We start from the raw sequence: 22,860 nt of genomic DNA on the forward strand, positions 1-22,860 counted from the left end.
TAAATACCTTAATCACTCTTAATTAATTATGAATTAAGAAAGAGCTTAAAGAGCATTATTGCAAGCATTAGAGAAGTTTATTCTACTTGAGTTATTCTGTTACACAAATCCCAAAGAAGAGGCTTCAGTCTTAATTAAAGTTCTCTACTCTCTCCTGTGCAAGTCAAAGCCGTAAGAGAGGACTTTACATAAGGTGCATCACTCATCATTTATTATTCACTCTCATTTGCACCATACTTGAGGTATTCCTCTTATTCCACTATTTCTTATTTTCTGTTTTTTTTTTACAATTCTAGACTGTACTTAGGATTGTAAGGATACTCTTATCCTAAAAAGAGAAAGGTCTCTCTCTACCTCTAAAAGAGATTGTGTAGGCGTCTCTCTGCCTGAAAAGGAGATTTGTAAGGATACTCTTATCCGTGAAAAAGATTGTAAAGGTTTTCTTCCCTACCTACTGTACTGAAAGGGAGAACTAGTGGAATACCTTACAAGAGGATTCTTGTAGGGAGTGGACTAGACTCGGATTGAGTCGAACCAGTATAAATCTTGTGTTGTGTGATTGTGCCTATTTTATTTATTCCGCATTGTTTTAAATTACAATCACACTTGTGTTCTATACATCGAAAAGAGTTAAAATTTCACTAGTATAACCTATTCACCCCCCCTCTAGGTTATTTCAGTCTCCTCTTGGTAGGTTCACTCCTTGTTTTCTTTCAATGCTTTATATGAAGAGTTTGAGAGTAAGCACTACAATCTCCAAGATCTTTCTGGGGAAAAGGGGGGAACAGATTATCTATTTTTATACCACACATCCTATTTTGAAACCAAGAAATCAAGTAGTTTCTAGAAAAGAAAGGAATTCGCAGAAATTCAGTTGTAATAAAATTCTAAGGTTGAGGAAGACAGCACTTTCCCCCATGATTCCTCCGAGTCTACCCTCACTCAATAAATTCTAGTCTCCTTTATATCCTATTACCCTTGTCTACCAAGTAACACCTTAAACATTCTGGTTATTTTGTGAGGCTGATAAGATGCATTAGATTAGGGGAAATAAATAGGAACCAGAAAGAAGTAAAGTTGCGCCTTTCTGGGGGCAGTTTGGCTTCCTCTAGTAGGGAAAATGCTTAATTGCATGTAGCTGGTGGGGCAGTTTGGCTCTTTGTCAATCTCAAGTATAGAAAACTAGGCATATAAAATATCTGTAATATTGTTTCATGATCCATTGTGAGGAAAGTGAATATGAAGAAGTTCTTCATATCAACGAACTTCTAACACTGTCATGTTGAGATCATCTCCAATTCTTTGCAGCAGAGAGCACCTCTCCCTCAGCAAGTGCCCAAGTTTAATTTTGATGAGAGCTCACTGTGGAATCTGGATGAGCAGGCAATGATGAAATTTTGAGAGAGAGAGATGGAAGGGGGGGGGGGGCGGTGAGGGAAATATAGCATTGATATTCAACTGTCGCTTAGCTCAACCCCTTATCAGTGGATTGGCCATATTGCTGTCCCCTAGCTGTTGCAACTATGGATGCGGGAGATAATTGTCACTAATTGTATTCCCCTATCCTTTGGCAGTTCATAGAGATTTGCTGGGCTTTTTAGATGTGTGCTATAGAGCTCTACTCATGTAATCCAGTTTTAATTTGCATATTAGTTTAGGCATGGAATGTACTGTAATATGCTTGATTCATGCTGGATGTTCTGTCCTATTAGAGTATACAGCCTTAATCTCTCTATGTATGAACATGGATAGTGCAAATCCCCATGACCACCATTGGGCAAGTAAAAGTCCTTGATTTCTCTCATTCCTTTTGTTTCTCCATATTATAATATGACATAATATTGTCGAAACTTGGAAGGCTCTTAGGTGACAGACATTCTTTTAGCTTGTAATCTGAAAAGCTGTGTAGTCTGTGATAGTAACCAATTGAAGTGTAATTACATATTTCTTTGTATCGCCCTGTGTGATAATGTAACTTTTCGGTTTCCTGGAAAAAAAATGAAAGTCTGGATATCCATTATAAATCCCATATTAATATGACATAATATTGTTGAAACTTGGAAGGCTCTTAGGTGACAGACATTCTTTTAGCTTGTAATCTGAAAAGCTGTGTAGTCTGTGATAGTAACCAATTGAAGTGTAATTACATATTTCTTTGTATCACCTTGTGTGATAATGCAACTTTTCGGTTTCCTGGAAAAAAAATGAAAGATACTTGATATGATGTCATTTACTTTCATGATTCAATATTGGGGTGGACTTTTATAGCATGAAACCACCTCTTCCACTTTGGCCAGGTCTGCTGATTAATGTCAAAAGAAATGTTTTGGAAATACTGATTGTGTAATTATCCTTGTTTGAACTGATTTGTTGTCTTTAATGTTAGTTTTTTGTCACCTATCACTTTCTTGCAGGATATTAGCATTTTGACCACATCATCCAATACGAAGTAGGAAGGAAGTCAGGCTATTGACTAATAGGAATGGAGCTGAGTACCATCAAAGGTGCATTTGATCGTGTTGCAAAGAAGCAAAAGTTTTGTTTTTCGAATACCCAAGAGGTAATCGAGACTTCTGTGGGAGAAATTAAATACACACTGGCAAAACTGCACACTCTCCATGACCCTTCTCCAGCTGATCTGATAAACCTTATGAAGGAGCTTTTCTATGAATTGACTCGTATGGGCCCTCTTGATCACTTAGCAGCTTGGCATAAGGATGTGAATGGGGGATTGAGCAAATACGCTAAGCTTCTTGAGAAATCATTTAATCCAGACATATCCAAGGCCTACAGAAATGTTGACTTTGACATGCACACGATAAATCAAATCATTGCTGGCCATTTCTACCGACTGGGTCTGTTTGATCTTGGGGATTGTTTCATAAATGAAGCCAGAGAACCAGAGAGCAACTTCCTTAAATCCCCGTTTTTGGATATGTATCAGATACTTGAGGCCATGGGAGCTAGGAACCTTCAACCTGCCCTGAACTGGGCTGCCATCAATCGTGAGAAGCTTGTAAAAAATGGTTCAAGTATTGAGCTGAAACTTCATCAGTTAGAGTTTCTGGAGATACTGCAGAAAGGAAGCAGAGGAGATGCTCTCAAGTATGCTAGAACTTACCTTGCTCCTTTTGCCTCCCTGCGTATGGTTGAGATCCAGAAGTTCATGGGCTGTCTATTGTGGGCGGGAAGGCTTGACTGCTCCCCATATGCTGAGTTTTTGTCTCTAACCCATTGGGAGAAGTTGGCAGAGGAGCTGACTCAGCAATTCTGCAGTCTTCTGGGACAATCCTATGAGAGCCCTTTGAGTGTGGCAATAGCAGCTGGGGTCCAAGGGTTGCCAACCCTGCTTAAGCTTGCAAATGTGATGTGGGCAAAGAAGCAGGAGTGGCAAGCGATGAAGCAGTTGCCAGTGCCAGTGGATTTGGGGAGGGAGTTCCAGTTTCACTCCATCTTTGTCTGTCCAGTTTCCAAGGATCAAGGTAGTGAAGAGAACCCACCCATGCTGATGCCCTGTGGACATGTGCTCTGCAAACAGTCCATCGTGAAATTATCTAAGAGTAGCACACGCACTTTCAAATGTCCATACTGTCCACTCGAGGCCACTGTTGCTCAGTGCAGGCAGCTTTATTTTTGATTGTGGTGTATGAACTGCTTTCTCGTGTTTTCCCATGACGAACTGAAAGCATGTTGTGTGGGTGGCTGTGCCCGTGTATTGGTGATGTAGCTGCGGGTGTGGGTTTTTGGTTTTCAGTTGTAAATAGACATTCTTTTTAGATTCAGATGAGAAGTCCCCAGATGCATATATCAAGATCTTCTCAACTTTTAAAGATATGGTGAGCAAGGCAGTATCACTGACAGTGCTGTGTTTGGCTGCAGATTTTTCTTGTCGCTGACTCGCTGTGCTGTGTTTCAACTCTATTGCTTTATGCAGCTTGGCATAAATGGCTTAAGAGCCACATTTCAAACCCTATTTGTATGTAGCCTAATTAATTGGGTAAATCATATACTGTGTAGTGTCTTACTTGCAAATTTCCCTTGTACACGTCCCTTATTGTTTCAGAACTGTTCTTAGAATCCAAGAAAGCTCTAGAGGCTAGAGCATGGACATATCGCTGCAATACCTTCTACCCGGAATCAGAACAAGGCAGATTGTTTTTGATCCATTTTAACAATGGTTTGATAGAAATGCTTTATTTCCAGAAGAAATAAGCTCTCTCGAAGACAGGAAGAGCTGCTGCTCGAAGAAAAACAAGAGCTCATTGTGTAGAAACGCAACCCTAAAACGATGCAGAAGATAATGGAAAAACAAAACAAACAATGCACACAGATTTTACGAGGTTCGGCAAGGTTGCCTACGTCCCCGGTGAGATGAGATCCTGCTTCACTATCAATGGAGAATAGGGTTACAATGCTCTTCCTCACACCTCTCCGTATTGCTTGCATTACAGAGAAAGAGACCCTCGCTACAAATATATAGCGAAAAAACCCTAATCCGGATTAAACAACAATTGCCCTCAAATAAAAAATTTGAGCAGGGGGCTACGCCCCCCTACACCCCCTGCTGTGCAGGGGGGCCTCCTGCCCCCCTTGCAACCCCCACGGCCCGCTAACCGGCTAGCGGGACCGCCGTCCTGGCTGTCTAGGTGCTGCACCAGTACTCCCTGGATTAAACTGCGACGGAATCACAAGACATCATACACCAACACATTGTGTGGGCTTTCACCTCCTTACTCCATAAGGTACTTGCTTTACTGTGAAAGCACAAGAATAAATGAAACTTTAATAGAACTTTTTATAAGGTTATTAAGTGGGGATCTAGGGATGATAATCCAGAAACTAACCAAAATGGACCTCAATATCATAATGTTTGCTAATATTTTTGGTGCAGATTATTTTTCCTTCTTTCTTTCGACAAGAATGTATTGCAAAATATTAGGAATTAGGCTATTTTAAAAGTAAATTCAAATTGGAGAGAACTGAATACATAAATCAATTATTGTGTCATCATAATTTTTTTCGTAGATTATATATATATATATTTTTTTGACATCGAAATATAGCCTAATATGAAAAATAGAAACTAATGTACAAAGTACTGATCTTCCTCACTTTCTCTCTTCCTTAACCATGTGGTTTGACTCGGATGATGCTAATACCCATACAAGTCTCTCCCCAATAAACTGAACATGCGGCATAAGGAATGTAATAATGAAGGGCAACAAAATAATATTGTACATAGGAGGCAAGGATATTAAAATTGAAATCGGAGATCGAATCAATCCCTGCTGAGATTCTAATCCGAATCATATCAGAATTGTTCTAAAAATCCTAAAATCAACCCGACAACTCAGTTCTTGAAACCCTACAATCAGCAGTTCTAATTTTCTGATATGATCAGAATCGAGATTGATCAAGGTTGATTCCAATCCAAATCAGGTGCGAAGAATTAGTATCATAAAGGCAGCAGGTCATTTTATGTGAAAAAGAAAGAGGTAAAAGTATTAGGTGTTGGTGCACCCTACCCTGCATGTCACCGTAGGTGAGAGAACCTTTTCCCAGATAAAGTTAAGGCTTTAAAAGGAAAGAAAGAGAAAAGAAGAAAGCATATAGAAAGGATCATGTCTTTCTCGTATATCATCCACATGCATACAAACACAGACACGGATAAACGGAGACACCTGCGGGGGGAGCGGAGCGGTCACTTGCATGTTCCATCCCAAATCAGTGAGAAATCACTCTCAGATGTGAGACTTTGGCAGCGAGGGATGCAACTATTGCAAGCAAGTACAGTACTACACCACCACCACCACCACCCACACCCACACATTCCCATTCATGAAAAGCAGAGCTATACATTTAATAAAGGAAAAGAGACAAAAATCACAAGCTCCCCTGCTTTTGCTTTCCATTTTGTAAGCTTCCTCCTTTTAATTTTGTTTTGCAAACGTATTGCTAAAGTCATGCTAACGCATTGAGCCCTCTTTTCGTTTTTCGAATTTTGCATTTGGGTTATGTTAATGGTGGTTCTGCAAATTCCAGAAATGCAGAAAATAGTTGAGCGGAAATGAGGAATATAGTTGAGACATTAGTGTTCACTCTTGGGTGATGAAGAATAGGAGCATGTCCTTGATAACAGCCATGAACTCAGACAGATAAAAAGTGTGAGCTTTGAGTGAAGATCTGTCTTGGATCCATATCATGAAAAGCCTTTGCATTTATAATGGAATTACTTGGTTTGTTATTTGTATGTAAGATGTTTGATGAAATGCGTTAGTAATGGATACATCACATTGATTATGGTGCCACTGTAGTGCAATCTTGATTTCATACATGTGGAGAAGGAGATGGGTTGAGTGAGGTGTTGTGCCCTTCTCGTTTTGTACCACCCCTTACATGTACTAGCTTTTCACCACCAGTTTAGTACCTTCAAGCATGGCTGTGTGTGCACTTCCCCTATAAGTTTATACACATTGAGAAAACCCACAAACTCCAAACCCTTGTCAAGGAAAAAAGTTCTAAAATAAAAAATTCAATGAACAACAAAGGATGTCCACTCTAGTACATGCATTTACACAATTGACATCCCAAAACTCCCCTCAACACCCAAAAGAAAATTTATTTCTTAGTCTCTCCCCACCCCTTTACTCTTTTAACAATTGTGTGTTTTTTCTCATAATAACTTTTTTGCTTCTTCAGTTCCACACTGCTGCTGCCACCCTAAAATTCATCTGAGATGTAGTTTTTAATCATCTATTTGGAATTTGAAAGTGAAACAAGAGACCAGGTGAGCCCCCCACCCCCAGCCTTTGCTACAATCAATTCAGTAGGGTTTCTCCTATCTTTTTCAACCTTTTCCCCACTCATCCAGAAAGGGCCTATCCGTCGGGTACTGCTTGTCTGTAATGATGGGCCGGCCCACTCTATCATCCATTTTGTTAATTAGATGAAAATTAATTTTTATTATTATAAGATTAGAATCTAGCGTTCTCGAAGCCGTGTAAATCGCCGACTCTATTCAACGACTTCCTCATTATTGCCACCTTAGCAAGCCGCTCCGCCGCTCTCCAAGCTGATGTCGGCGTCAGCGGCTCCCCATTCTCATCAATGTAAGCAGCTGGATCCCTCTCCCTCACTATCCCCGCTATCCTACGCCGTTGGATCTGACTCCCCTGTTGCTGTTGTTGCCTCTGCCAGTGCAGCTCCGCTATCTCTGCTTCCAAACCCCTAAGGCACTCATCCGCAGAAATCGAACTCGACTGCATCAGCAACGCCCGAGACGAAGCAAGCAGGTGGTGCGCACTTGAAAGCTCGTTGTGCTCCACCAATCGCCTGGCCTCCGCAATTGCCTTCGTCGTCACGAACAGATTTCTCAGCCGTTCAATCTTTGGCCCTGATGACCGTATAGCGTGCGGCCTGGGTATCATCAGCGTCTGTTCTCCCCCGTACATCACCTCTTGACTTGCTGGGTCCCTGAAACAGCTCCGCACAGACATCACGTGGTGGGCCCCAATTGCCGCCGTCGGGATTCTCAATTCCACCAGAAGCTCCCTCTCCTCCTCCGCATACAGGTCCCCTAGCTTCACCGTTCCAGACCCCAGCAGCGTAGGCCGTCCCCCGCAGGAATACACGGCAGCGATCTCTGCTGGAGCACAGCCGGAACAGAAGCCAATCTGGAGCCCTAGATCCTGCATTACCACACTCAACAGCCCACCCACGCATTTGGCGAAAGCGTCTTCCGCTGGCTCGTGGCTGATCGGCTGGCTCCCATTCTCCCCGAAGCCGAATGCGTGCACCGGGATCTCCAAATGTGAGAATCTTGTCGACGACACTTGGGGTTTCGAACACCGTCGATCCTCTGAATTCGTTCTAGAGACACGCTCATCCTGGCCGTCCGATAGGAGCATGATACTGGCCACGGGATTTCTCTCCCGCCGATCTTCCAGCACCTTAGCGGCTTTCCTCAGAGCTTCTCCAACGCTGGTACCCTGCCCAGCGATGAGCCGGTCGATGATTCGCCGCGCCGAGCGTTGGCCCTGAGCCGTCATCCTTCTTAGCGGCAGCAACCTCTTGGAGCACGCCGAGAAGGCAACGATGGAGAGCCGATCAGAGGAGCCAAGCGACGATATCACAAGCCGCATGGCACGCTTCAGCATCTGCAATTTGGCGCCGGTCATGCTCCCGCTCACATCCAACACGGTGACCAGATCAATCGGCGCACGGCGCGAGGGGTCGAGCAGAGGCGCTGCTGTCGTGCTAGCGCGCGCTGGGGGTGGAGGAGCCTTCACCTTCAATGCCACCACGTAAGTCTCGTGACTCCGGCCAACTGAGACCACTGCGGCCTCCGGGAGAAGCCTCACCTCCACGTTCCTCAAATCTCTGCCGTTGACTGCGCCGTCGTCGGTGGAAATCTTAATGGTAGACGAAGGGTTGGGATTCACGAAGAACCCTTGGAACTCCTCGATTTCGTCTTCCTCCGGAACCTCTTCGCCATTCTCGTCAGCCTCAGGAATCGGAACGAACCGCGAACCAGCCGTCGGAGATAGCAGAGACTCGTCATCGTCGTATTTCCTAGGATCTGACGGTTTCGATTGCTGCTGATCTTGTTCCGTCTTCACATCTCGAATCGAACAAAGCGGCACTGTTTCTTTTCTTTTCTCTTCCTTGGTTCCTCCTCTTCTGTGTTTCTTAACTTTTTCGTTCCCATCTACGGACTCCGAAGGTGGCACTTGATTTTTGTGAATCGCTAGTAAAGGTACTTCCTTCCAGCTTGTATTGCAGACAGGGCAGACGAGGCTGCCGTGTTTCCTAACGTGCGCGGCTATGCAGGGGAAGTGGAAGGCATGAGAGCATTCCGCCGTGAATATGGCCGTTCCCTGACCAGTCTTTACGCTCTGTAGGCATATCCCGCAGCTACTCTGAATTTCCCCCAAAAAAAGGGAAGAAAAAGAAAAAGAAAAAGCCATCAAAAGTCAAATTCCATCATCATCATCATTCGCCCAAACACTCACGAATTAACTCTAACCAACTTCCTCTTCAACGTACGATAGCAAAACAGAAAAAAGAAAAAGGAGGAAAAGATCGGAAGACAGCAAAAGGGCAGAGAGAAGATTACAAATCGTACACAGTAATTCTTACCCTAGAGAGTCGTAAGCTGGCCTTGAAGAGGGAAAATCTCAAAGGAGATCTGGGAGAAGACGGTTTCAAACTCTTGGAAAATCTATGGCTTCTCGTCGTCGTTATGGCAACAGAATCCGCACCAGAAGTAGTCACTGTGGTCTTGCATTGGAGTCTGGGACTGTCGTAAGCAGCAGGGTAAGTCGGGGCTGTAACCGTCGTAGTTCGGCAGCGCAAGCTCGGGGTTGAAACGGGTTGAGACTGCAATCGTGGCGTCGAAGGGTTGCTAACGCCAGAGAGAAAACCACTCAATCTGGAAGAGTTTTTGGGGCTAGGACTGCTACTCCTCAGATGCTTCTCCTCGGTGGCGCTTTCTCGGTCTCTAGGGATCGATGTGCAGAAAGCTCTACGCCAACCAGTACCCATTTTGAAATATCCCTTTCTCTTGCTATCTTCCTATTCCCTTAATTCTGTTGGAAGAGAAAACTGAGTTTTGTAGTATTCGCAGTGCTGCCAAAGAAGACAAAATGGCAGGATCGGGTGCAGTAGGTCTAGCGAGACGAGCATGGATTGATCGAAAAGGAAGAGACAATAAGAGGATTAGATGTAACTCGTAAAGGGTCTTTTTTTTACAATTCTACTCTCTTCGTCCTTTCTTCTTTTTTCTTCCGCTATTGCTTGCTCTATCGATAGACTCAAAAAGATCACTCTCACTGCAACAAAAAGGGCTTCAGCAGCTCTGCCAAAATATTTTAAAGGATCCTCTTTCTTTTGAGATCTGTTACTGGGAAAAATTACTACTACTGCTGCTAGTCCCTTTCTCTCTGAGACGTATATGTATAGGGAGAAGAGAAGAGAAGAGAAGAGAAGGGAAGGGAAGGGAAGCTTTTCGATGAATGCAAATTTATTATCGTTGAAAAGGTGACATCGAATTTAGCCGGTAACCGGCAGGTGGCCAACACTTCCTCGTCTTTTCTTGCCTTCCAAACGTTGTTTAAAAATATTTTTCACATGGTTCGTCAACTTCGCCTTCCGTTTGATTCCGTGAGAAATTAAGGTCTAATCGTGGACCCCACATCGCTCACTTACTCCCTAACCTTTCCGTTGCAACTTACGGTCTTCGCCATTTGTTAGAAATTTTGTGCCCACGCTCTCTCTCTCTCTCTCTCTCTCTCTCTCTCTCTCTATTTAGTCATTCTCTCATTAATGTTCCAATCCTTATATATGAATGGAAACTCTGATTTGGTAGACATATGAATGGAAAGACACAAGTAACAGCCATTACATCCATTAGTGGTTAGAGTCGTTAGACTAGGGCTGTCAACCGATTGGGCCTGTCCGGTCTCAATCGGGTTTAATTAAGTTTGAAGGCTTTCAAAGACTGCATCGTGTTCGTCCATTTAATTAATCGAGCTTAGTTAGTTAAGGCATGGTATGTTTTATATTCGGTCGGCCTCGAGCTTTAGTAGGGCCTTAATCGAACTACGGATATATTTAATGTTAAACGGATTTTAACTGGTTTTTAAACGGGTCCTTTTTAAAATGTACTCTTACATTCCAACCCACTTAATTCTGCTCATTCAAGCCCAAAAAATTACAAGAAATGCAAGCCCAACCATTTCATTTTTTTTTAGCTACTTCACTTTAACGAAACAATAAATCAAATATTTGTAAAACCTTTTGACGGTTTGACATATACTAAACGAGCTTTCTTTCTTTATTTTTTACTCTTTAATCTGGGGGTAAAATAGGTATTCTACACTCATTAAAGGGTCGGGTCAGGTCGGTGTACGATAGGCCGATCTCGGTCATGTGTTATTCGGTCGGTCTCGATCGGGCACTTGAAGGTCCAAGTAGAAAAATTAAGACCGACTATTTGTAAAAAGGCCGGGCTCAAGCCCGACACATTTAATAAACGGTCCAGGCCGGGCCGATCTATAAACAGTCGGTTCCGATTGATATAGTCAGGTCGGTCTTGGATTTGACACCCCTAAGTTAGATTGTTCACCAAAAAAAAAAAAAGAGTCATTAGACTGACACTATGATCAATCAAATTCCAATACCTATCCAAGATCAACACAAATCCCTTTCTTTTCTTTTCTTTTCTTTTTTGTCCTTGGTATGATCTATACTTGGATTGAAAATGGATCAACTGTTTGTATGAATCAGCATCCAACATGTGTCATTGTTTCCAGATATACCACTCTTTATTCTTATAATGGCACAAGGTGGGACAGTATTGAATGCCGACTCGTACAACCAGGAGATCATACTAGCAGCGGGTCCTATCTCACAAGGATTCACAACATTCCACAAAAAATGCTTGATATTGTAATTTGTCTTCTAATATTCTTTCTCGTTCCTAACATGTAGGTCATTTTACATAAAAATCATAAGCTTTACAAAAAAAAAAAAAGAATAATTAGACATTCCTTCCCGATTACGATAAAAATGTCGCCCTTCAGGTAATACCTTGGTTGAGTCAACCATTTAGTTTGTCCCTAAGAAGACTGACCTCCTAAGTCATCCCTTGATTGAGTCAACCCCTAGAGTCATCCCTTGGCCGAGTTGACCATTCAGGTCATCACTGAGAAGACTGACCTCTCAGGTCATCTCTTAGCACTTTGATCACCTATCTACATGGTCGTTTGTCAGATCGCCTCCCCAAGAAATCTAATTCGATCCCGACAATTGCGGAGACAATCCCAAGGATCATTCTTTGCTAACTCAACAGATTTTATTGCTAACTCAACAAATTTAATTTCTTAACAAATAAGGTAAACACTTACCTAATGGGACTCTTTCAAAATATATCTAACAAGAGTGAACTACTTGCCAAAAATAAAACTCTCATCAACTTCCTCTTTTCATTCACTGCCTATAAATATCAAGATAAGCCCCCCACATAAAAAAACTCTCTTGAGTATCTATTGTTGAAGAAATAAGTATCGAAAAGTCCCCCTATCAAGTCAGCCCGACTTTCCTTTATCAGCTCTTCTGTGTAGGTATATTGTGAAGTACCAAATCTTGCAAAAAAGTTCACTTGATCAATTTTTATCACAAACACCTCCTATGTTTCAAGATGGTCATTGTTGTGGCAGTCAGAAATACCATCCCACGCCGGCAGAATGTGGATCCGTTGCCATTATTTTTTTGTTGTATTAATTGAACTCCAATTAGCACTTAGCCACATGATCTGAAGAGGAGAAAGAGAGTAGTAGTAAACTCTCTCTCTCTCTCTCTCTTTGGCTGGCCTAAACTAGCAGTAAAGAAAAGATGGAGTTGGTGAGGATTAGTCTTGTTCCTAATTCTGGTCAAATGTTGTGGTATACATAAAAAGCAAGATACAATGCGCTACAGTGTTATATGATTCCGAGGATCTGATCGAATGCACGACAAGTCGTCTTCCAAATTCATGCTTCTGCAATTGAAATCGGGAAGTGGAACGGAATGAAAAAACCCAGAGGATCTGCAGTATATTTCGAGTTCCACTACTACTACTACCACTCAAAAGTTCAAAGATCCCCCCAGTCCCCTCTGAGTTTTCTTCTGCAATACGCTAAATCCACTCTCTCCCATGGGCAGCGATGGCAGTTGGGAACTGGGAATGTCTCTTCCAAGTTTCTGACTGCCTTACTGGTAACTTCCCCAAATTACCAAATTATATTATTTTTTATATTTTCTATATTTTCCATTTCCATAGAATTAGAGAGAAAAAAAAAAAAAAAAAACGAAGATGACAATGGAAGTGAAAACGGGAGTAGCAGTAAAGAGATGAGATGAGATGTCCAGAAACCAAAACAAACACAATCAATAATTCCAACAATCACGTGGGGATAGGAGTGTCAATTGATCGGTTCGGTTTGGTTTCGATTGGATTGAATCGATTTTGGTTTAAGAATGAGGGAGACCAAAATCAATCCGTTAAGGAACTTCGGTTTTCGATTAGTTTTGATTTCGGTCCGATTTGATTTCTTTTTATTTCGATTTTTCAATATCGGGTTAATATCGATTTAAATTGATTTATTAATGGGCTTCAATCATAATCAAATCTTATATGCATAACTTATAGTGACAATATTTGATGGAAAAAAAAAACACTTTAAATTTATGATTATGATTAAATCATGGTTTATCGTTGTAAGGGAACTAATTTTGAAACCAATAAATAACAAATTACTAAGAAGATGACTAATATAGAAATCACAAAATGAACTCTATTATCCCCAATCATTCATTTAATTATCCAACTAGTTTTGTATAGTGAATTAGGAAATCAATGGAATCATTATTACAATTTATAAATCAATTTTTCTATTCATAACCTAATCAATGATTTGTAGCAATTTTCCTTACGATAAAAAATTTTCTCACTAATATTGTGAAAAATGGATAGTTAATTCATCAATTTATAATCTTATAATCATTTATTTTTTTATCAATTTCATTCGGTTTGGTTTCGATTTGATTATTGATTGGTCCAATTTTTAACTGATCCCAATATAACTCAGTCCAAAATCAATCCAATAAAGATCAATTTGATTCAATTTAAGTTTTATTGATTGATTTTGGTTGATTTTATCGGATTGGACTAGGTTTTGACAACCCTTACGTTGAAGCGGGAAACTGTTGGGAAACTCTTTTTGACGGTTCTAACCCCCCACCCTCCCCCGCCCCAAACAAGACTTAAACGGCCGTTAGCCAGGCTCCTTCTTTCTTTCCCTTTCCCTTTCCCTTTCCCTTGCCCTTTTTATTTCTCCTAGTTTGACTATGTGGTAAGTAGGGGTAGGCAGTAGTAGTTTTTACTTTTACCTATTTTTACTTCTTTTGGCGAGGTTGTGCTTGGATGTAAGTGCCTTATATTAGTAAGTAATGAGTAATAATCCCCAAGCAGCTTTGGGGTTGGAGTGAATGGAGATTGTCCAGATTGGAGAGGGAAGGCAGTAAATGGATTCCATTTGTACTACCCACACACTCTCTCTGGCATCTGACCCAAAGGTTTAATCAACCTTTCCATTTTGAGGTGTACGTGGCAGCTGGCAACCTGCACTGCTCTCGTATTTTCCGAGGCAACCGGACGCCTAAGCTTTGTTTATACTCTCTCTCTCTCTCTTTCTTTCTATCTATCAGTCTATCTATAAAGTAGGATCTATAAGGAAGTGAGAGAGGCAGTAGGCAGTGCCTCGGGGAGTGAGTTTACATTTAATGTATGTCAGGACGTCAGGGATTATGAGAACGTTGTTATGAGTCTTTATCTTATGACATGTGAGTTGTGACCCCCGATGAACCTTTCATTTGTATTCTACGTATTGTATTTTTCTTATTATATTATAATTAATTACTCTATTATTATTATTATTATTATTTCTTTCTTGATAAATTCTATTATATTATATAAAAATAAACAAAAGGTCATTGTTTGATTGCAAATCAGGTGATTTTTTTTTATTAAATAAAATTAATTATAATAACAACAAGGGATAATCTTAACGTAATCAAATGGTTGAAAACAACCGCTAATGTCTTCAAATATATAAAAAGATCATTTTGAAAATAAAAATATGCGATATAAAGAGAGAAAAGATAAATATAAATCTTTTCTCAATGATAATATTTAAATATATCTTTTTATTTATATTCTATAAGGTTTTAAGAATTGATATCGAATCAACCACCAACTTTAATACTTGGTCGATATAAAATTAGATTATGATTTGGACATAAAGTAAAATGATATAAATATAATAGGAATAGGTTAGATAGTGCCATAGACTTCCTTAGAATTAATGACTTAACCACTAAAAGGGATATAAAAAAAATTTCCAAAGAGGGAAGAATGAAAAATATATACAAATTTGAATATTCCAATAACTTTTCTAAATACAATACGATACGAATATTTTTTATGGCAAAACCATCAAATACCTGATCCTCTCTATTAATATCTCAGAGTAGAGTGGAGTGGAAGTAGGTAACAGCTAGGAGACTCGAACTCGAGACCTCCTAGTGAGCATGGGTTTTATACACACCACAGCTCACCAACTGCACTAAGCAGTTGTTGTTGGGGACCGAGAAGTTGTTGTAGTAGTAGAGGAGCGGCCACGTGGCGAGAGGACAGCTCATGTTGCCTATCCATGTCACCCTTTCTGCGGATGCTCTTGCTTCCACGTTTCAGCATTCCCCTCCTTAGTGCACCCCCTTCATCGCTTTCCGTTTCCTTTTCTTCACTTGTGTACCGGGTAGTAATGCAAAGTAAAAGACCCGACCCGATCCAAAGTTACCCCTCCTTCCACCTTCCTCCTTCCTCCTTCCTCCTTCCTCCTTCCCTCTCAAGTTAGGGGATTCGATTATTTTCTTCAACACCCATCATTTAGGTTGGTTCATAGCTATCTGAACGAGTACCACGTATTTAAAAGGTGATCCAACATTTTGAGAAAAGACACAGAGAATGAGATACTAATAAAAACATGAAAACATAAGGCGTTAATAACTATTTGATTACCATCTAAACATGTGACGCTCACTTTAAGTAGTTATACGAAAAAATTAGATAATGAACGCCGAAGAGAGAGGAGCCGGATCCCAACTTAAGAGTCCTAGGCTGATCCAAGGATTAGCCCCTTCAAATCATGGGGTCAGAATGGTCTATTTAAAGCTCATTACATTTCCAAATTTTAATTAGATGATAACCAATATTAAATTGCCAGTTGGGATTCGAGTGAGACACATGACACATGACAAAAATCAATCATAGAAGGCAGATCATCCGATTCCTTTGTACCTCTTCTGCTTTTCATATAAATTATTATTATTATTATATAATACAAATTGGTGAGACCCACGGCCCAGATCACATCACCCACTCCAAACCTTCCTTCTGATTGATTGGACTGGGACCCTTTAATCCCATCATTATCTGACCCCATGCATCTCATCCACATCCGATCCCTATCGTTTTTAAGAATTTACTTATTATTATTATCACACCATCTCTTATTAAGTCCCCGAGAGAAACCAACAAAATATCAATTGCAGACATAGTAGTACAAAACTCCATCCAAATTCAAACATAGCAGTTTCCTGATCATGCTCCTACCGTCACCAAACCCTACCACCTCATTCTTTCAATATTGCATAGAAAATGTTAAATTTCATTAGAAGAATAGATCATATCATACTACTATTAAAATTACCTAATTCACTTCATTGATATACTTTTTAAAAAACACAAAAACCCCATTGATAAAAAAAAAAAAAAAAAAAAGCTTTTAAAATGATCAAACCACCCTAGAGGGGAAAAAATTTCAGACTAATAATTAAGAAACAAATTGCGAGTGTATAAACCAATGAGGTTAGTAGCCAAGTGGTGAAAACTATAGTCCATTCACCATTGGTTCTGCAGAAGCACTGTTTACTGTACAGAGGTTTGTCCTAAGAGTTGTGATCACTACCATGGAGCACTCTTTTTTTATTACTTAAAAAAAAAAAATTACGAGTATATAATAATGCACAACAAAAGGGGAGGTTTTAAAATTCCAGACAAAAAACCCTTTGACATTAGAAAAAAAAAAATTGGGAATTTTATTTTAAATAAATCCTAATAATTGGGAATCAAACCAAGGGAGCATTAGTTGGGGACTGAGAAAAAATTCTAAAAATGATTTGAAATAAGCTGAACAAAAAAAATCCAAAAACCATTTGAAAAAAACCAAACAACTCTCTTGGGCTGCACAAAAGGGGGAGGTTTTAAAAAATAAATCCCTAATTAGGAATCAAATCATGGGAGCACAAACCAAGGATTGAGAAAAAAATTCCCAGCAATGATTTGAAAGAAGCCGAACAGCTCTCTTGGGGTGCACAAAAAGGGGAGGTTTTAAAAAAAAAGTTCCCTAATAACTAGGAATCAAATTATGGGAGCATTAGTTAGGGATTGAGAAAAAAAAAATCAAAGAACGATTTAAAAGAAGCTGAACGACTTTTTTGAGCAGTGTAATTAAATGGTCTATTGATTCAGTATTAGATTAGCATTTGATTGCCAAATTTCTCTCTCCCTTCTTTGTAGGAGATTCATTCACAGATGAGCAATTGCTTATATGTACCAGAGATAAAACAAAAGAGCAACTACAGTAACGACAAATTCCTTCTCTCCTCTGCTCTTGATTCACTAGCACAACGCTTCTCAATTTCAGATGCTTCACATCATAAAGAATTTCCAAGCAAAACTTTCTGCTCATAGAAATTCACTTACAGTCCAGAGTCCAGACATCATATACGTCTTACTTTCCTCTTAACCTATTGATTTTTTTTATGGATTCTCTATTGTACTTTTATTTTTTTGGTTTCCCTGTGTAGTTCAATTTTGTTTTTCAGTGCCTTACTATGATTTGCAACTCTAGTTTGATGCTGATATTGATGTGTTGTGCTACCTATCTTTGTAACATTAAAGTAATGGCATACAACAGAGTTGTAGTGAAAGCCCCTTCATTGCCATTTTTTTTTTACTATACAAAGTTGGGCACTAGATTTGGAGCTCTGTAACATAATGTGGAAGTTACAGAGGTACTTCAAGAAATCCACCCCTTGGACATAGCAAAGTATACCTAAGGCTTTTACTCTGGAGCTATGTGCCCTCCTCACTACAATAGATAAACAATACTCAGCCTAGCTTTTGTCACTCTCAAATTATTTTTCTTTCATTCCTACTTCTTTAAAATAGTACTGTGTGTGTATATATATAACAACACCACCAAACTAAAGAACTTATATTTCCTTTATAATGGTGAATGTCATGCAGTTGGAGTAAGTCTTGGTATATCTAATACACCAAAACCAAGGAATCACAAAATTGACATATTAATTAGTACTCCTGATCTAGGGCAGACATACATTCAGATTAGGGAAACAATATTCAAACATAGAATAATCAAAATAGGAACACTACTTAATGCAAGTCTAAGACCCACCAGCCTATTTGTCCATCGATGATCCATGATCTCCATTCAACAATGGTAGAGTAGTTGAGAGATTTTATCCATGCACACTTTTGTGGCAAAGAATGGCACTATCATGTCGTGATCACCACTTCATTTTAAAGATCAAGGGTACATTAGTGCAGTACTTAATTGGATATTACAATGATAAATAAATACATATACATTAATTCATCCACGAGGAGGACTTAGAGGACTAGAGATCTAATCACCTGTATATTAAAGATTGATAACTTTTTTTACTGAGATATAGGTGATATTGGATGCTGTTTTGGATTTCATCTGAGTAAGATAAACTATAGTGACAACTTTGCCATTTCCCGATTAATCCCTATTGTGTTCATCATCACAAACCCTTGTGGATCGAACTATTCCTTACCATTGCTATAGTAATATGCTAATTAATATTTTGACGATATTCTCAAACGTACCTTGTGGATATGGAGAGCATATGGACAACTGTTGGATCTTTCTCCAATATGATCATTTTTTTTTTTTTTAATAATCAATTTCAAAAACTTTTAAATAAGGAAAATGATCTGGCCTTCAAAAAATTTGGTCTCAGCAAAGCGTAAATGAGAAAAAAACATAAAAGAAAGAAGTTTAGAATAATCTAATCTTAAAAAGATTTTTTCTAAAAAGATTGAATTTGACCATTCAGGTCACCAAGTTTTGCAGAACTTACTTCAGATAGATTGGCCTAATAATATGGTCTTAAGAATATTTAAGTGGGAGATTACCCCCACGTGCATTTACACATGTAATTTTACTAATATATATATATATATATAAACAAAAATTATGATGATGCAACAATAACTAACGGAATCTTATCCCAATCAATGGGATCGATTACATGAATTTGATATAAAAAAAGAAAAATAAAGAAGCAACAAAAAAAGTAAAAGGGAGATAAGAGAAGAAGATATTGTAATAGTCAAAGATGCAAAATAGAAACATCCCTTATACGGTCCTTTTTCCTCACAAGACTCTGTCCATGATCATACGAACCCTTACCAAATGATTAATTTATATGCCTTAACTCTCTTAAAATTCAATTTTTTTTATATTGACATCCAAACATAACTTGGAGAAAACGAGAGAAAGAATTCAAAAGAAATAAAGAGAGAATATCCATGTGTGATAAAAAGCTATCAAATGGACAGTGTGGAGATCCCAAATGTCAAACTGCCTAGTCGGCTGGGAGCTGGGGTTATTGAGTTCTTTAGCCTTAGCTAAACTCACAAATTAAAAATTTTTTTTCCTTAAGCGCAAATTAAAGTAAAAAATAAATAAAACAAAAGTTCTTATTAATTATTTAAACTAAAGGAAGACAACCATGAATGCCCATGATTCAAGCAGCATTATTTATCTTTTATTTATTAAAATCTTTCTTTTGGGTGTGAGAAGGATAGTGAAGACTTGTGATTGGTATTGAAAATGAAGGATTTCGTCCCTGTTGGTGGTTCAGATGTTGTTATTATTAGTGCACATGTCCTGAACTAATAACTGCTAAGAATCCATAACTAAATTGTTATACATCATATTTCCCACATATATAACCTAATCCTCCCATCCCACCCCTTTTAGAAAATATTTTTCTCTTAATCAATTATGGACATAAATGCTAAGTGGGTCCTCTCTACCCCTAACTTAGAAGTCATGTATGTAGACATCAACTTCTCTTTCTTCCACTTTTTCTCAAGGGATGTGAATGTCCAATTCATAATTAAGATTGATTTTTCAGTAAAGGACCTAAAGATTAACAAAGAGTCCATATGACCTCAATCATCCCCTAAGGTCGCTGAAAATAATTAAAGCCAAATCCTACCCTCTCTGTTAAGAGAGAGACAGAGACAGAAAGAGAGAGAGAGAAAGAGGAGCTTCCTTAGTTTCAGCTCATCAACATTTCAGAGAACACATGCTTTCATGTGTTCAAAAGTGGTGCAAATTGAGTGAAAAGGTAAAAAGTTCATCGCTACACGAGCGCCAACTTATCATGATATTACTAGAGAAAGGGAAATTTTGATTTATTACTCAACTTGTGGAGCTCTCTAAGGGGGGAAAAAAAGAAAGAGAAAAAAAAAGAAAGAGGAAACCATGAGGAGCTCCTTTAAATTGTTATCCTTCGATCGAAAGTTTAAAGGGAAAATTGTTTGCAACCACTGCAATGATGCAGTGAGCATCGGATGGCTGAGAGTCTCTTGAGGCACGTGTTCAAATGCTCTTAGTCATTCGATGTTCACTGTACCTCATCGCTCGTTGCAAAGAATGTGGACTCGCATATTTATGTGATAGAAAAGATTACTTAAGTTAGTAAGTGAGTCTAAGGCTACACCTCACCCCTCAAAAAAAAAAGAAAAGAGAGTCGGAGCATTCAAATTCCCAATTAGGGTTACTCATGTGCTTTGCATGTGGGTGATGGGGTTAAAGACTTGAAGTTGACTTTTCAATAAGATTTGAGTATATCATATTGGTGACTGTATCAGTGTTTGTCGATACCGATGTTGATATTGATGTTGAACATATTGATAACATTGATTTTTGGACCATACCTTTTGATATGCAAAGAATAATCCAACCAATTAACAAGAACACATGGCAAGAAATCAAATCCACTTTGACGTCGCCGTAGATCACTCTATTAACAGTTTCAAAGACTAGTCATTTTTTTTTGTAGTAGAAAACACTCAAGAAAAGATCAATTTCTTCACACTCTAAATCCATTACCCTAATATTTCTGAATTCATACTATTATTTACCCGTAATCTAACTTAGGTATCAAAAAGTCCACTTTCAATCATCTCTTTTGTTCCATCTCTCGACTTCTTGTGTGCAGATAAACCCATATAAGCTACACATTTGAAATTTGAACCATATGGTACGTATTGATATTGTATAGATACGTATTGGTATAACGGATACATTACCAATATCTAAATCCATGCTTTTTAAATAGGCATTCCAACTATACGGAGTAATCCGAGGCTTCTAGCCCTCCCTCTTATCTCTAAGAAAAATAACTATTATTAGGCTCCACCATAGTAAAGCCTTTTCAAGTCTTTCCTATCCAAGTCGATCATCTCATCTGAAATCACATAATATCCAAAAATTGAAAGGACGTTTCCATCCACATCATTGGAATTTGAAGGAAAATCTATAATTTTTAAGGGAAAAAGAAAAAATTAAAATTCACCAACAAATCTAAGAAATAGGAAGGAAAAATGTTAGATTTAAACATGAACAAGAGTGTTTGAGTCTCTGGTTAGAAACCCATTATCTTTCTCAAACCAGGGAAGATGAGAGAAGGGTTAGAAATGGGGGTGGGGTTCTCTTCTTCGGCCAAGTGTTCTTCCACTAATTCCATAACAGACTTTGACGACAAGGGATGGAAAGCAGTACCCCACTCAGAGACAAAACCTCGCACCAGGGACATCTTCTCTTCCTCGTCGACCTTTCGCCACCTCTTCTCAACCTCCTCCGTCGTCAATTGAAGGTAACCACACAATTCTTCAAATAAGAGTTGTCTACTCTTCTTCATAGCCTCCTTCCTCCGTACGGATTGGTTGTTTCTCCTGGTTATCCCTTCTGCTAATTCTGCGGCGAGCTCAGCATCACCGATGCCTTTGGCCCTGGGAATCACGATCTTCCCCCTTTTAAAATTCTCATTGAGAAGCTTTATTGAAGGAAAAGGGAAGAACGGGACTGGTAATTTGTGAGGTTGTGGGAGGATTTGGGGCGAAAAGAACAGAGCTTTGAAGTCCATCGGAGTTGGTGTATTCGAGTTTGACGAACTTCGAGTGATAAAGAATCGATCAGGTCTTCCTTGCTCTGAAGAGGTTCTTCGATCTTCCGACCAAGCAAGAAGGCGGGTGAGATCAGGGATGAATATTTTCCTCTGCCCTTCCAGTCTCTTCTCTAGAGTTTCTTGTTCTGTGACGAGATTCCATTATCCAACCATGCCCTAGGACTTTCCACTCAATTTACGAAAACACCCTTGTTTCCTCAATCAAATTACTGAAACACACCTCCAAAGTCCTGAATCATAAGATCAGAATATTCGATTAGGGACCGAGAATTAGATCGGAATCGGCCCAGCCGGATGTGATTAGACAATCACCAACCCTTATATTAAACCAAAAAAACCAGTTGGGTCGGTTCAACTTTCACCTGAATTTGGGTTTTTAAAGTCAAATATGCTGGTCCAACCAATCAAATGTTATTGCATCATCGGAATGATTTATGAGAACACCCTAGACTAGGACTGGAACTCTCTTGGTGACAAAAGTGGATTTTTTCTTTATTTAAGGGGTGCCCTTAGTCCAACGGTAAGGTAAGGTATGAATGTTACGACTTGATGATCAAGTGGTTGAAATAGTCTTTCAACATTCTCAGGGTAAGGCTGCGTAATTCTCGCCCTGACATCTCACATGTGCAAGGCTCGTGCACTAGGTATGCACCTTTTTTTTTTTTTTTTTTTTTGTGTGTGTGTAGAAGAAGAAAGATCCAGATCAAAACAGAGGCTGAGCCAAAAAAAACATTTTTTTTTTTTTTTTTTTTGGGATAAAACTCATCCAGAAAGAAAATCAGCTTCAATGATCTCAACTATCAACTTCTTTCCACCATTTTTTGTAGTTTGAATTTGAACACAAATGAACAAAATATATACAAATCACCATAATTAGGGCTACTACTAGGCTAGCTTTTGATTTTTGAAAGACTTGAGGGTACAAAATATAAAGTAATCTAGCAC

General features: G+C 39.2%; 3 protein-coding genes and 1 long non-coding RNA gene across 4 annotated transcripts; 2 read left to right on the top strand and 2 right to left on the bottom strand.

The window, feature by feature from the left end:
• The first annotated feature begins 1,509 nt into the window (after positions 1–1,509).
• LOC122093118 (protein RMD5 homolog) lies at positions 1,510–3,830 on the top strand. Its single transcript, XM_042663365.1, has one exon. The coding sequence runs from the start codon at positions 2,483–2,485 to the stop codon at positions 3,635–3,637; it is 1,155 nt and encodes a 384-aa protein (XP_042519299.1). The 5' UTR covers positions 1,510–2,482; the 3' UTR covers positions 3,638–3,830.
• Positions 3,831–5,516: 1,686 nt separating this feature from the next.
• LOC122093981 lies at positions 5,517–6,250 on the top strand. The gene is made up of 2 exons (XR_006144603.1): positions 5,517–5,915; positions 6,043–6,250. It is a non-coding gene; the product is annotated as an uncharacterized LOC122093981 (long non-coding RNA).
• A 190-nt stretch (positions 6,251–6,440) lies between these two features.
• LOC122093980 (E3 ubiquitin-protein ligase WAV3-like) lies at positions 6,441–10,058 on the bottom strand. The gene is made up of 2 exons (XM_042664549.1): positions 9,139–10,058; positions 6,441–8,918 (listed from the first exon to the last, which is right to left on the bottom strand). Exons 1-2 carry the CDS (start codon positions 9,541–9,543, stop codon positions 6,975–6,977), a joined length of 2,349 nt encoding a protein of 782 aa, XP_042520483.1. The 5' UTR covers positions 9,544–10,058; the 3' UTR covers positions 6,441–6,974.
• An 11,254-nt stretch (positions 10,059–21,312) lies between these two features.
• Positions 21,313–22,086, bottom strand: LOC122093545. Its single transcript, XM_042663897.1, has one exon. The coding sequence runs from the start codon at positions 21,871–21,873 to the stop codon at positions 21,373–21,375; it is 501 nt and encodes a 166-aa protein (XP_042519831.1). The 5' UTR covers positions 21,874–22,086; the 3' UTR covers positions 21,313–21,372.
• Positions 22,087–22,860: the final 774 nt, after the last annotated feature.

The sequence above is a fragment of the Macadamia integrifolia genome, chromosome 11, assembly GCF_013358625.1.
Source record: "Macadamia integrifolia cultivar HAES 741 chromosome 11, SCU_Mint_v3, whole genome shotgun sequence".
NCBI classification, from domain to species: domain Eukaryota; kingdom Viridiplantae; phylum Streptophyta; class Magnoliopsida; order Proteales; family Proteaceae; genus Macadamia; species Macadamia integrifolia.

What these genes read in the sequence shown, in the direction of transcription:
- LOC122093545 (XM_042663897.1), bottom strand. Translation starts at nt 21,873, where the DNA reads ATGGACTTCAAAGCTCTGTTCTTTTCGCCCCAAATCCTCCCACAACCT.
- LOC122093118 (XM_042663365.1), top strand. Translation starts at nt 2,483, where the DNA reads ATGGAGCTGAGTACCATCAAAGGTGCATTTGATCGTGTTGCAAAGAAG.
- LOC122093980 (XM_042664549.1), bottom strand. Translation starts at nt 9,543, where the DNA reads ATGGGTACTGGTTGGCGTAGAGCTTTCTGCACATCGATCCCTAGAGAC. An exon ending in CCAGCTTACGACTCTCTAGG is followed by an intron (nt 8,919 to 9,138) that starts GTAAGAATTACT and finishes GGGGAAATTCAG; the next exon opens with AGTAGCTGCGGGATATGCCT.